The sequence below is a fragment of the Pempheris klunzingeri genome, chromosome 8, assembly GCF_042242105.1.
Source record: "Pempheris klunzingeri isolate RE-2024b chromosome 8, fPemKlu1.hap1, whole genome shotgun sequence".
Taxonomy (NCBI): domain Eukaryota; kingdom Metazoa; phylum Chordata; class Actinopteri; order Acropomatiformes; family Pempheridae; genus Pempheris; species Pempheris klunzingeri.
Genome location: NC_092019.1, coordinates 8,531,153 through 8,546,661, shown reverse-complemented (window position 1 = coordinate 8,546,661; position 15,509 = coordinate 8,531,153). Strand labels below are relative to the sequence as shown.

Genomic DNA, 15,509 nt, shown 5'->3' with positions numbered 1-15,509 from the left:
CTTACATTTATTTTGTGAGTAGCTATGAAGCTACATTTACTTCACTTTGTATTATAAAGCACGATCTGGAGCAATTTAAAGGGAAACTCCAGCAGTTTAGTATTGCATTCCTACACAGCTGTATAGTTTGTTAAAGATCTTCAAAAATAAATAAATAAATAAAATAAAATCACGCAGTTTTACTTTGTAAAATGGGTCAGACCTCAATGACCCTGGATCCAACATTTCCCATAATGCATCTCAGCAGCATTTTTGTCTGGTGTCACTTCAGTTCCTCCACAGACACAGACAGCATTGTACAACTGCCTTCAGACTTTGTGTAGAACGCCTCTTGTCGAGTAAGCTGATGTTGATTTTAATAAAATCATTAATTCTGTGTGATAAGTTTCTCTTTACGGAGGTTTTCTCAACCAGTCCGAGCTTCTAGCAATCAACATTTCAGTTTTTTTTAAAGTTACGTACAAAATCTATCAAAAGAACTGCTGGAAAAAAACTTGAAGCAGTGAAAAAAGGGACAGAAAGTGATCATGATAAATTCTAATATAAACCCCCACACACTGTACTGGCTAAGTGAATAAGAGTTTGCCAAGAGCTAAGTCAAAGGTCACATGACATGTCTCTTTCCACAAAAAGCCACACACTGACGTTTACGGGAAAACCATTTAATTAAATATAAACAAAAGAGGTAATACAAAGATTTAGCTAATACACAATTGGAGAGCTTGTAGGTTTCTATGAAAATAGAACCAATGTTTGTATATTTACACAGCTAAGAGGATGATGAGTCTGATTATTAAAAAATGGTCACATTATTCTTGCAGCAAAGTCAACAGAAGTCCTCAATCTCCTGTTCCATCTCCTAATGAAATGAGAAGAGCAGGACAAAACAATAGATTAGAAACATTTAAGCAATTTGGGCAAAAGTAACAGTCTACTATAAGTTAATAACTTTAAATATAATTATTGATACTGAATAAAACTGGCATATTATATGTTAAAGGCTACAAGCAATTATCATACCTTTCACCACACTTAGTTAAGACTGAAATAATAGAATATGAGAAAACTAGAATATAAAAAGCCTCCTTTACTGCAGATGTTTTGACATGTCATATCAGGAAAAGCACAGGTGTGACTCATAAAGTTGCAAGACTGGATATCGGCTCATCAGTACAGCCCAACACTAACCTGTAACAGTGCAGTTTTGTTGTAGTCTCTTCTATGTCTGTAGATGCTCTGACAGAGCAGAGCATAGAGTTTCTCCAGCTTGTAGACCTCGTAGCCTTCAGTCTTAGACATTACTCTGTCCAACAGCTCCTGAAGGAATGAAGAAAAGAGGCAAAAGAGAAAGAGAAATTACATGCAAACAGTCACACAGCATTCCTGATTTCCCCACTCTCCCTTTAACATACATTACCGAGAGCAGACACACCGATACACAAACACACTTTTAACTCTCTTCATTTTTAGGCATTTTCTTTTATACTTTTCTCTATGCATGTTAGATTTTTTTTTTTTCTTAATTAAAAAGGTGCAAATGAGGCAGATCAATAAAAAGTTTTTATGTTCGCACTTAAATTAAAATATGCTTTCACTTGCCGTTAAATAGTGTGATCAAGTAAGATGTTCTAAGTTAAGTACATCAGGCCGAGGGAGCTATTATAATAATTAGAAAAAATACATACATAGTAATTTGTTCTAAGGCACCAATTGTTTAAATAAATTACTCTTTTTGGCTTTTTACTTGAAAAGCTTTTATTGCACTTTCAATGATGAGATTATTTGGCAGGTGTTAGTTTTGGACCCTGTCTGTGTGTGTGTGGCAGGCAGGGTGCGCTCTGGTGTTGGTCTTTTAAATCACAATGTTACGTTAGTGGAGGTGACTGTGGCATCGTCCACTGGCCCAACCCTAATGCAGAACGCTTCTGACCAATAACTGTACAAAACAAAAAAAAACAAAAAAATGGAGAATAAGCCAGACACCCATAGTATGCCCTCATACCTTTAATTTGTCTCTGTCAACAACCAGAGGAGGAGTTTCCTTGTCCAGGATTTGCAGAGCTTTGTCCACATCGATCATCTGCTGCTGCAGCACAGCATTCTTTAGAGCCCGAGTTATCCGCCTAGCGCCTCGCTCTGAGGCACAAACATGTACATGATGTCTAAATTACTATAACTGATGACAGTCCACTGGCACATTCACTCTGAAACAATGTGAAACACTAACTTTCTTTAGTCCACTAAATAATCTACTTCATATAGCAGATTTGCTTCACCTACACTTTAAGTTAAAGAGTGTAAAAGTGTAAGACAGTGCTAATAACAAACCGATGCCCGTGTCCTCCTCCCCTCTGACGGCTGCAGAGACTTCTTTGGCTGAAGTTTCTGTTGCTTCCACCTCCATTGGTTCAGCAGGACTGTTGACCTCTGCCACCTCTACAGTAACTACCTTTTTGGTCCTGTCGTCGGTCTCCACTACAGTTCGACATTTGTCAGTCTCAGTTTCTGTCAGCCTTTGACAATTAGTGTCACCACTCTCCTCTGTGTTGGGCTGTTTCTGGGTATCTCCTTCTAGCTTAGTGTCGCTGTCCTGGTTAGTGTTCACTGAACTGTTCTCATTTCCTGCCTGTTTCAACACTTTGTTGTTTTTCTCAGACTGTACTGGTTGATCTGTGACAGTTTTATCCACCTTTTCTTTTTCGTTCTGTGTCTGGTCATCATTATCCATTTTCCCTGCTTCACAAAGGATAACCTTGTCTTCAGAAGCTTGACTCCTGTCCTCTCTTCCCTCCTGACTGTTCTGTTCCTTCACTAGACTGCCTTCCTGAGCTGGTGCAGGCCCATAGTCTTCATTAACCACCTCCTGATCCCTCTCTCCTCCAGTCACTTCATCACACTCTGCTTCTCCTCCCTTCTCAACCTCCTCATCATCGTCTCCATCTTCCTCTTCCTCATCAGACCCCAAGTGTGCATCATCTCTAGACGTGTGAGGAGAGGAGGAAGGCTTCTTCTTTGCATAGACGCCAGAAGACCAGCGACTCTTGCGCCTTTTCTTCCTCTGGGCTGGATGAACAGAAGGGAATTAGGATTTTTTGGTAATTTTTTTTAAAGTAAATCATTTCTTTTTTGTAATCTACAGTAGTCTTTACCTGTGTTTTTGAGCACTGTAATTGCAGAGGCACTTGTAGTAGGAGTAACAGCAGCTGTGGGTCCAGCCAGCTCTCTTTGCGGGGTCATGTCAGTGATCTTGGCCTCAGCAGGAGGTTTGGACTGTTTGGGAAGGACGTGGTAGAAGGAGGGAGCAAACCGGACATTGAGGCAATCTAAGGTAGTCAAAAAGAGAAAAAGAAATGCTTTCTTGTCAGTCCACACCTTTGTGAAACCATCTTTGTCCACCTAAACAAACTATGCATTCTGAAACTGAAAGTCTGGTTTAAGTGGATTGTGCAGTCTTGCATGAGCACTGTTTACACAAAATGTCAGCGTAATCCCTGAGGCAAGGACAGCTAGCCAAACTAACCATCTAACTATATGTATATAACACACAGCATTTACCTCTAGAGCTGCGTGATGCTTTTATCTCCTCACAGATCTTCTCAAAATCTTCATCCAGCTCATCTCTGATGATGGCATGGACTGTGTCTTTCAATGCACATGCTCTGTGGCGGATCTGACGGTCTGGAGGAAGCACACACACATTCAAATATTAGGTACCATAACTATTAATACTGTATACGTTCTCTGTGAGCATGCTTTTTGCTGTTCACTGTGTGCACCTGAGGGATCCCTGTCTGGGTTGTATTCGAGGGCATTCTGCCAGATGAGATCCACGTCTTGGAGGAACTCTTTGACTGTCCCATACTGATGGAGGTCTATCTTACAGAGAACTGTTGACAGGTCCATAGGCTTCTTGATAACATCAGCATAATCTGGTACCTAGACCACATGACAAAAAAAGCCTGCTGTGAGTACAACCATGGGGAAAAGGGATCAAACTGAACACTGGATGAGAATGGTGGATGATGTAAGACAGTGGGACAATAACAGATCCGTTGGAGTCTAGTCATTACTCTCAGTGAGTCAGTGAGAAGCTTTATCAGGGGATGGGAATTGTAAAATAGAACAAAATGGAGCAGCTACCTCTTCCAAATCCACAGGCTTTGTAAAGGCCTTGAAGCGTTTATCTTGGGATAAGCGGTTGGTGACATCACGTAGGAAGAGGCGGAGTTCCCTGAGGGTATCTTCCTCTTGCTCCTCCAATCGTCGGATCTCCTCTTCTGTCAGCTGACGTTGGGGAGGTGGAGTGGCGACAGGAAGCACCTCCAATGCATTGAGCACTGAAGATATGGAAGGTTGATAGAAACACACAAAATGAGAAGAGAATGTGGTATCTGGTGTGTGCATTTAAGGGGTGTGATTTATGAATGGGTTTACTTGGTGTTTTGTGACTGCTTATCTAAAGGAATCAGACCTTGGAAAGCATGTCCTAGGCAGGAGTGACCTGACCTTTGCCCCCTTACACAGAAGGATGTGGATGTTTATGTTGCATTCCTTTACATTTTAACAAAGACACCAGATGTTGAGCTAGGTGGTCAAAAAAGGGTATAAAAGGTGACCAGAGAATTGGTGACCAGAGAACTCGGGAGAAGACGAGGACAGAGACGGCAGATTCGGCTGGGGGTTACGCTGTCTGTACCTAGAACTGGCTTAGCGTCTTCCCAGGCTTCCACGGTGCCTTTTAGACAACTGATCTTTTTGTAATAAACCTATTTTTATGCACTAAGTCGTTGTCAGCGGACGTTTCCTTTCATCAACTGCACATCATCGGTACCCAAGAAGAGCCACAACAAGAATTTAACTAATTTGATATTTCACCCTCACATATGTTGCTCTCTTGCTCCAACGATTGTACGCATTTAGCAAACATTGACTTTTATCCTGTAGCTGACAAATTTAAAAAGATGAGCAGTATGACACTGTTACACTACTAAACCGTTTATTTTACACGCAAATGTAGACATTCTTGTGTGTCATACTACTAAACTGTTATGTGACACAGAAAATGGCTTTAAGTAAATAAAGTTATTTTTCAAATAAATACATAAAATTCTCAATATACTTCTATCATACAATCCAACCACTAGTGTGTTTTAAGAATAATTATTTGCTTTTTTCCTCTAATGGTTAGTCTGAATCCTGAACAATGCTATACTAACCCTGAGTTTAAGAATCATTATTTCCAACTGCAGGTCACACAAAGCTAGCTTAGATCTGTAATTTATTATCCATTTCTTACCAGCTTTCTTTTTTGAGGCGGGGGCCTTGGCAGCTTGATTGAGTATCAGATCCTCAAAGAAGTTTCTTCTTTCTCTGCTGGTGGGGACCTGGATATGGAAAACCTCTCCGTACTCCATCCGGAACAACTTCTGCACCTGAAACAAAAAAGGTGAAAGATGAGAGAAGACATGTAGATGAGTACTGTGTCTGTCAAGGAGAATCCTTTTATATTCAAGGAAATCAGACAATTCTTTTAATGCTGTGACCTAATGGGCCACTCAAGTCTACAGTGCATCATTCTTCTCCCCATACCTCCATGCTGAGTTGGTCATATCGCAGGCTGCATGTGGCCACAAGTAGGATGGGAGCAAAGGCAGGGATGGAGCTGAGCAGGCTGAGGAAGGTGGCTCTTAGAGCTGGTCCCACAGTTTCCCACCACTGTCCGATGTGAGGGATGTACAGGATGCTGGGAGAGGTCCGCTTCGCTTCAACAAAGATCTGCAGAACATATGACAAATATGCAAACATTAATATATCACATGGAATTTAAAAAGAACTGGATGTAAATCTACAAACGAGCACACAGAACAGTGGCGCAAAAAGTAAGATGACATCAATAGGAGTGGATGATAAAGGATAAATGCATAGATCAAAAGGCATGAAGACATTAAAGAGTGGACAGGAGATTGTACAGTGACAATAAACTAATGCTGAAAAAAAAAAATCAGTTAATTGGCTTGACCAAACATTTAGATTACTTTTTTTTGGAAACATGGCTTTGATGAATACTTGATTCTGATTGGTCAATCACTGCATTCATTGGTGTGTTATTTCTGTATAGCAGATCACTGCTATGAACACAGTTCTGATAGCGGAAGCAATAAAAATCACTTTTGAAAATGTAAAAACTTGTGTGTCAAAATATTAATTTCTTTAGTACGAAGCATGTAATTGATATTGTATACACATTTCCAGGTTACAACCACTCTCAAAGGTGTGTAGAAGTGTTTGAACAGTTTCCACAGACCACTTTTTGTAACACGATGGCTCATTGACCTCAGCCATCATCAATGCTTTCATACAAGTATACAGTATGTCTGTAGTACATATTTATCCCCACTGCCGAAGATGTACAGACATGGGGCCCATGAACTACAGTTTCTTTGGCAGCCATTTTGGCCAGTGAAGTCGACTGAGACGACCACACTGAATTTGACAAGGCTGCAACAGTGGGACTGCCTTTAGTCTACCTCAGGCCTAATTTTATGGATCTTGGGTCCGTTTAAATGTAAATGTACATTTAAATATAAATATGTACGCGAGTAATAATTTACCACTCTTATTTTGCACAGTTGTATCTAATTTACCTGAGCACATGCCTCCTCTGGTGCAGTTGCACTGGCTCCAAAAAGCACAGCCATGTCAAGTGTATACACGGTAAATTTCTCCAGTGCGTGGAGGACAGCAGGAGCCAGGTGGGAGCTTTGACCTGAACCTGGCCTGCCCTCCAATAGCAGCCTGGGACGGTAGGCGGTCGGCTGGCTCAGCACACTCCTACACAAGGAGAGATGACAGAGAAACTGAGATAAGTCAAGTGATGGGGCTGTTCAGATTATTTCCACTGAGCTTTTCAATTTGCCAAAAAGATTTGGGTCACTGGGGCAACAGACAGCTCTCTGCACTTCTAAAGTAAAGCAGAGATGAAGGGAACAGAATTGAGAAAACTAAAGCGGCCATAACTACACAGTAGTGTATGACTACCATAGATACATCAGTAGTGTTTTCCCATACAAAGAACAACTAAGATTTTGAGTGAGAAATTATGTGAAATAATATTTATTAACAAAAACGCTCATTATCTGAAACAGTGAGGTGACAAATGGACCCCCTGCACAACGTTCCTACATGAATTACCGCTAACCAACCTGTTGAGGTTGAGGAGCCCATTAGCAGCAGGTGTTTTGAGTTGGGAGTGAGAGGTCTGTCCATTGGAAAGAACTACTGAGTCCTCATCCTCACTGAACATCAGATCATCTTCAGACACACCACAGGCAGCCACATCTGGAAATAAACACACACACAAACATATGGTACAGCAGTTACTACTGATGCCTGACTGAAGCCCCAAACAGCAAAGGAACAGTCAGTCTCTGGCTGTTCTGTTGTCTAATTACTTATGGAAAAAGAGGAAATTAACTTGTTGAATTAAATGAAAGAATGCATGACAACAAACAGAATAGATAGACTGCACCTTGCTCTCTCTTCCTCTTTAAGCCCTGCTCAGCATGCGGGAACACTCTGCTGACAGCATGAAGGATGTTCTGCAGGATGGCGTTCAGCAGAGGACGAATGGCAGGAATCAGGGCCTTGGCTGGTGACACTACTGCCCTAAGAATCACAATCAACATCACATTCACTTAAGAACCATATGCAAGAAACAGGTAGTAGAAATGTGTTTACATGATACAGTTCACTGTGCAGTTATTTTTGTTATACCTCTGGGCAGCAGGCACCATCTTGGACATGGCAGATATAAAGTCTTTGCTTGTGATAGAGATGGAGTTGACATCGAGCACAAGTTTCTGTGATGAGGAGTAGATTTGTGGGTAGCGACGCCGCAGTGCACACAGGGCAGCCTCTGAACACACTGCCTTGATGTCTGCGCCACAATAACCTAAATAAATAATAATAAGCAGGGAAAGACAGCTTACTGTAACGCTCACTAAGCCCACTGGTATACAGTCCGTACGTAGCTGAAGGTGCGCATCATTTCCAGCAGATGATGTGGAATAAAAATGGCTTTTTTTGATGATTATACCAAGTTACACAATATTGACTATTTGAAATGTATGCAATTGTCATTGGTGAAGTTTAGACAGATGTGTATTTTTCACTTTTGGTAACGTGGTATACAAACATACCAACACATTTATCTGCCAGGTCTTCCAGGAAAGTGTCAGACGGTGGTGGAGTCCACTGTCTGGTGTGGATCTTCAGAATGTCCCTTCTTGCCTGCCGTAAAAAAATAAGCATTTCAAGTTAAGGCCCAGAATTTGTATGCTGAAAGCCTTTCAACCCAAATCATCTGAGTGAGATTTGACTGTGACCCACATGTCAATTCTCTCTCTCTCTCTCTCTCTCTCTCTCTCTGCCTAGTAGTAAAACTGCAGTTTCTCACCTCCCTGTCTGGCAGGCCAAAGAGGAACTCTCTGTCGAAGCGTCCTGGTCTTCTCAGAGCTGGGTCAATGGAGTCCAGTCTGTTTGTAGCTCCTATCACAACAACCTCTCCTCTTCCATCTAATCCATCCATCAGAGCCAACAGGGTCGACACAATGGAACTATAGAGACATAAAAACAAAAGAAAAGACAAACATTACCTTTTCTGACTGGTCAACACTAAAAACTAAAAATAATTTATTCAAGACAATCTATATTCGTAAAGAAGCTTTATTTTCTGACTGGCTACCAACCTCCTCAAGCCATGAATAATGTGTGACTGACTGTGTGTGTGTGTGTGTGTGTGTGTGTGTGTGTGTGTGCGCATTTGTGCAGAGTAATGTTGTGCCATGACAGGGATTTTGCAATACTGTCATCACTGTGACAAATTAATAATAATTAATATTAATAATTAATTAATAATAACCAATACTCTCCATGGCTCTGTTTGATAAGGATACATGCTATTTACTTTGTTTATTATCAAAATATTAACTTTATTTGCATAAAGCTACTCCCAAAAAAGTAATAACATGATACAATACAATAACTGAAAAATCCATTACATTAATAGTCATGTTGCCCACCCAAGCTTATTGAGATGAATTGTTTTACTTCATTTCTTTATTCATTTTTGAGAAATGTGGCAGCCTGCACGATCAGACTGTACATTTTACACTCACTGCAGTCACCGCACAAGTAAGAGCTGGAGCAAGAACCTCTGCACAAAGAATTAGGGGTTTCAAATGTTGTATACCTCACCACACAATTTCTGTTTGTACCGTTATGACAAAAGCAAAAACATTTTAGTTAAAACTTAAGAGAACAGGAGTGCTGCTCACCTGTGAATCTGGTCCTGACGGCTGGACCTGACAGGAGCCAAACCATCAATCTCATCGAAGAAGATAATAGACGGACGCATCTGGTATGCCTGGAAACAATTCAACCAGTTACAAACTACATTATCTTTAAACTGGATACTCAACGGACATTAACATTATCTATAATCTGTCAAAATACAGGGAGTTTGCCTTTACCATAAATGTTTTCTGATATTCTTCATTGACGTGTTTGTCAGCGTTGTTGCAAGTGTGATTGGTTCATGTTGTTAATAAAAGACAATCTCCACTCCACTCATCCCACAATATGCTATACATTTGAATAGTTCGGTTTACCTGATCAAAAAGCAGTCGTAGCTGTCTCTCAGATTCTCCCACCCATTTACTAAGGCAGTCGGCTCCTTTCCTCATAAAGAAAGACACCTTTCTTTCCCCCTGACTGCACTCATTGGCCAGCGCTCGGGCTACGAGGGTCTTCCCTGTGCCTGGAGGGCCATAAAATAGACAGCCCCTAAAGACATAAGAAATTTATTAGAGTTTAACTGGCATTACGATCCACCCAAAGCCTGAAGCAGAGAAGAGATTGGACAAGCAGAGAAAAAAAAGGAATAAGAAGCTACAGGAAAGAAACAGAGTACAGTAAGATGGAGAAAGAGTGAAAAGTAACAGTTATAACCAAAAACTGTTCAGTCCAGAGAGATTTTAGAGAGACATCATTCTATCTACAGGACGTCAGACATGCTTCAGGTTTACAGCAACAAACTGTTTTGGTCCACAAAAAAAAGACTGATATTAAAATACCGGTAATTCCAACTTTTTTTTTTACAGTTTCCAGTTTTTTTTTTTATTGGCTGAATAACTTCATTGACAACAATAGTGTTTGTTCTTTTTGGGTGTTTCTAAAAGAACACTTATGGTAAATGAAAAATTGAGTCACAGAAGTTAAAATTAATGCTTAACCTTATTATCACATTTTATCCTCTCACACACGCCCTCACACTTTGTTTACCTGGGAGGCTGTATCTTGAACCTCTCAAAGACTTCTGGGTAGAGGAGAGGGAAGACCACCATCTCCTTCAGCGCTGATATATGTCTGCTCAAACCTCCAATGCTTTCAAACCGCACCTGGATGACAGATTGTGTAATGTTTAGATTGTTTACTCATAATACCATTACTGCCATATTAATGTATTATCTGTCTTTGACCTATAATCTGTCCAATCATCAGTTTTGTCTTTTTGTTATTACCATTCAAAAAGAGGGTAGGCTAACAGTCTACTGTAATTTTCTCTAAATGTGATGATCAATTTAAAAGATGTGAATACAGCATATCTGCTTACTGAGCTATACAAGCTCTATTTAGGTCAATACAGTAATAACTATCATATCAACATATGTCCCTGTTTATCAGACCAGTTTGGTCATCTCTGTTTGCATCTACCCATCTGTCGATGCTGCTCACCGTCCTGTCTATGTGCATGGGGTCCACGTCAGCGAGGCTGCCTCCAATCTTCATCCTGTCCTTGTGGATCCCCAGAAGGTCCTCTTTCACAAGGTTCATAGGCAGACATCTGCAGGAAAACATTTTGAGTGTCAAATACAAGAAGTCATTGATTCCATATAACTCCTAGCCATATAAATTATTATAGGAAAATATTATTACAGATAACAGGATGATGGGGAGTGGAAACTAAAATGTTACCACTAAGGGACCCAAGAAGTAAGAAGTATGACTAAAGCGACGTCTATTTATTCACCTTTACTATAAGTATTGTTCATTGGTTGTTCTGGAGTCTATGTCATGTTCTGATGAACTTGGCCCGTGTCTACCTGCAGCAATAGGACAGCAGCAGCTGACGCTCTCACCTGTTGATTGACCTGCTCCTATTTTTGCTCCTCCGTCTCTGCAGCTGCTCATCATCTGAAGATGATGAAGTGGAGTCACTGCTGTGGATGGCATGTCTCCTTCTGCAAAGGCACGAGATACAGCGTTATTACCTCTCATCTTGTTCTGTGTCATTATGACAACAAAGAATTCAAACTTTATTTTGGTCGTCCTTCAAGCCACTAAAACCTGTTTTGTTATTTTGCCCTGAGCAACAACACAGTAATCAGTGCTAGAGAGTGAAGACACTTAGAATAAAAAACTAACTGTAACCACACAACCATACACAACAGCATTACCACTAATCACTAATTAGTATCACAGGTTGCTGATATAACAGTAATAACGTAGCAAATGTTGCAAAGGGCGGTATTTGAATATGCATCATCTGCAACACCAACATAGCTGTGACTCATCCAACCACTAAATGACACCTTCACCATGCATGACACTTACACACCAAATGAGCAACACGCAGGGAGGAGGGCTTGACTTTGCCTCAGAAGGTTCAATTTCACAAATCAAGCACGCAATATTCAAGCTGTTTTTTTTTTTTTTTTTTTTTTTAAAAGCTTCTGACTAGAATCTAGTCACTAGATGTACAGAAAACATACAAAACACTGGTTAATAAAAACATACAAGCATACAAACATCGGGTCTTTCTTTGTTGCAGTCAATAGCAACGCTTCAACAATAATTAAGATCCAGTGATGTCTGGGTTACTGTCTCAATACTTCATCCATAGTGTCACCCAAGTGTGCCAAATTATCAACGACCACAGTGCTACCAAAGACAAACAGCACCATAAAACAAACTACAGACTAACAGTAAACACCAACAAGTAGTGAAGATCTTACCTCTCAGAACTACTCCTGAGGGTGGGATGAAGAGAGTCAGAAAAAAAAAAAAAAGATATGTACAAATTTAACAAAGATTATGAGTACGATCCTCTTCTGGATACTGTATTTGTCAGACCACTATTTCCTGACTGGTACAGTCCTCAGGGTATTTCACAATTAATCAGAACATCATATGTAGATGTATAAAACATCTACTATAGAGGAATCTGTTTTTCAAAATTTTGGAGAGATGGCTGGTGGCGGAGTTATCACACTAACCTGCTGGTTCTTCTCCTGTTGTAGGGACTCCTGGGGGCTGTGGAGCTGAATCTAAACCTGCGTCTGGTAGGAGATGTGTGGTCTTTGAAGTACATGCTGCGCTTCCTGGGCTCTCTGGGCTCTAAGAAAACAAAAACAAACCCCATTAAACACTATCAGATATAATACAATGTTAACAGGAGCTTCAGAAGTACCTGCATTTAATAGGGTACAAATGAGAATCCTGCCACTTTCACAAATTATTCAACTGGATAATGAATATCTAAAAAGGGGGTAAGATTTGGGACTAACTGTATGTTTTTCATTGTTTTAATCCTTTCACATGCAGGCATGTCTGCCCTCAAAGCAATGATCAAGTTGAACAACAGCAGTACCGTCCAGTGGGGCCTGGTAGCGAACCACAGTCTTTCGCTGTCTGAAGTCATAACGCCTTTGATTTTCTTCTTCCTCATCTTCGCCATCTTCATCATCTTCGTCGTCTTCCTCCTCCTCCTCCTCTTCGTCCTCCTCTTCTCCATCTCCCTCCTCCGCATCATGATCATCCTCATCCCCTCCTGTTAATTAGAAGAAAAAAACGTTACAATGAGTTGCCGTCCCCAACTCTGCTTTTAATGAAGTTACATAGAAAGAACCCAAAGAATTTGAGATGAAGAAGAGAAGAGTATACCTTGTAGAAACATGAGGCCATCAGGTGTTAAAAATTCATAATGAATTCTCTCCAAAGCTGTTGGTGGACCCATACCAATATGCTTTAAATGGTATTTCCCAGCTATGAACCTGGAGTGGTTATTTAGCCTAATCCATCTCACCTTGGTTCTCCTCCTCAGTGTCTTTACTCTCCACATTCGTCCTCAGAGATCTTGTCATTCTGCCCCGGGTGTACACGCCGAGCTGCTTCAAGGAAACAGGCCAAATGCTGATTAACTCACTTTTTCAAAGTTTGTTGCACATTATCAAAGAGCAAAATCACCCGCTGCGAGCATAAACACTAGGATTACACAATGAAATGCAGAGCTTGAAAGGACAAACAGGAAACTCCCTGTGTGGGTTATGACCTCTTCTGTAGTGTCTCTATCTCTGCTCCTCAGTCTGCGTCTCATCTTCTGCATGTCGTCCATCTTCTGGAGAACAGCTTCAGCAGTGCTGAGGGACAATCAGAGAAAGACTTTATCAGTTTGCTTCAAAATTAATCTCTTGTCTAATTACTCATTAGTTTAAGATCCACATCCCTCTATGCGTGTCATTGTATTTATTAGACGCTACTTGGGGTAATAGTTTAGCTTTATTTTGCTCTGAAGCAGTGAGGTAGGAGCCAGAAGAACCTGGAGTGAGTGCTGCTTAACTCACTTGGTGATGAGGCGATCGTAGAGCACTGACTGGTTACGGGAATTCAGTCTGTATCTGGTGATTCGGGGACTACGCCGCACTGAGTGATCCTCCTCCTCCTCCTCCTCCACTCTTCTGCTCTGTAGATTAAAGCGGCTCCTCTTGGGAGTGGACGATTCCTCCACTTCATCTGGAACATCTGTGGTACCAATGGAAAAACAGCTTACTAATAATACAGACTCAGAGATTCAGTGCTCTTTGTAAGTTTCACTGTGGTGAACTGTACCTGCTTGCTGCTTGCCACTGGAGGCTTTTCCTGCTCTCTGCAGCCTGGTAGATTTCCTAAAGACAAGAAGGTCACATAAACAACCAGCGACACTCGTACTCTTATCCCTTAGAGAGTTGCTGATTCAAAGATACCAATTGTATTATGGTTAGTGGGTCTGTACTACCTGGTGCAGCAGCCTCCAGCCTTGTCCTCGTTCACAGGGGAGCTGGTCTTTGACTCCATGTCAACAAAAGAGACCTCTAGTTTAACTCTCTGTCCTCGGGTCCTCAGAGAATGATGGAAACCACTTCCCTCCTCCTGCTTCATATCAGCATGTCCCTGGCAGAATCACGTTACAAGTTTATCATTTACAGCATGCATAGAGGGAATGGCTGTCTCCTCGACTGAATCAGAAATTCAAATCAATCATGGGCTGGGATAGAGAACACTTATTAACTTCTAAATCTGTGCACAGTGTACAGAATAAACTAGTAAACCAACAGTCAGTAACCAATGTGACTCCCCACTGCAAAATGTAGCTGCTGCTGATCATTTTGTTGAAATGTTATTATGTGTCTCAGCAAGTCTGTCCTAAAACTAACAACTTCTATAACAATGCATGAATAGACTAGATAAAGCATGTTTTTAAAACTGAAATTGTCCTACAGAAAGCTCCCTCACTCTCACCCTCTGTTATACAGAACAGTGCCCCTGAGAAAACTACAATCTAATAGGCACATTTCATGATTTAATTTCTGCTATGAAACATGGGATAAGTCCGAGGTAAAGTTTAATGAAATGAATGAGAGAATTAATAAATGAGCAGCCCCCCTCCATAACATCTCCATCTCCATAACAACATTCCACTTTGACATTTAGATGCTGGACAACCTGGTCCTGCAACTACAATAATCTTACATGGCAACGCTGAGCAAAGCATTAAAAATGTGCTATGAAATAGTGACTGTAGAGTTTTCTAAATATCGTTAGACGTCAGCGATGGAGATAGTTTGAGCAAAATGTTAGGCGCTCATTCAAAAAACATGTCAGTTACCCTAAGTGTCAATCTGACAAGTAGCTAGTTAGCTTAGCACGCTAACAACTAGCGCAGCAAAGTTGTGTTCATTGATAATTTAAACACTAAATGAATGGTGATCTGGTTTGTTACTTATCCAGCTGTTTCGGAGTTAATGCTCACATTTGCCGTGTTGTTTTCAGGGCTGCTGAAGCTGTCATCCAGGGCCCGGGAGGACCGGGTTAGCCGGGCGGACTTTCTCTGCGACGCGGGAACCAGCGACAGAAACTCGGAGCTTGTGTCCAACTCCACCGATCTCCTCTTCGGAGTCGCTGCCACCGGCTCGGCTCCGACACCGCCACTGGTGCGTCGGATCACCATCTTGGCTCCAAACCGACCTAATGCTAGCTCGGCCGACGGACAACCAGCCGCTTCTCTGCCTCAAAGTGTGTAACGTTTACGGTGCCGCCAACATAGCACAGTTAACGGTGAATATCCGCCAGCTGACACACACCACATACACATACACACACACACTAAACCCTTTATTTCTGGCGCCATAAAC

The 15,509-nt window shown here is 41.2% G+C and overlaps 1 protein-coding gene and 1 non-coding gene across 2 annotated transcripts; both read right to left on the bottom strand.

The window, feature by feature from the left end:
* Positions 1–646: 646 nt before the first annotated feature.
* On the bottom strand, positions 647–15,429 carry LOC139204655 (ATPase family AAA domain-containing protein 2-like). Its single transcript, XM_070834603.1, has 29 exons — positions 15,128–15,429; positions 14,114–14,268; positions 13,948–14,003; positions 13,683–13,860; positions 13,391–13,478; positions 13,145–13,226; positions 12,710–12,889; positions 12,336–12,456; positions 11,199–11,300; positions 10,795–10,903; positions 10,342–10,457; positions 9,669–9,843; positions 9,336–9,424; positions 8,456–8,615; positions 8,199–8,289; positions 7,774–7,951; positions 7,529–7,665; positions 7,203–7,338; positions 6,645–6,831; positions 5,590–5,775; positions 5,297–5,432; positions 4,141–4,337; positions 3,777–3,936; positions 3,556–3,678; positions 3,150–3,323; positions 2,329–3,063; positions 2,003–2,136; positions 1,189–1,317; positions 647–859 (listed from the first exon to the last, which is right to left on the bottom strand). Exons 1-29 carry the CDS (start codon positions 15,323–15,325, stop codon positions 827–829), a joined length of 4,545 nt encoding a protein of 1,514 aa, XP_070690704.1. The 5' UTR covers positions 15,326–15,429; the 3' UTR covers positions 647–826.
* LOC139206218 (small nucleolar RNA SNORA5) lies at positions 6,369–6,503 on the bottom strand. Its single transcript, XR_011584552.1, has one exon. It is a non-coding gene; the product is annotated as a small nucleolar RNA SNORA5 (small nucleolar RNA).
* Positions 15,430–15,509: the final 80 nt, after the last annotated feature.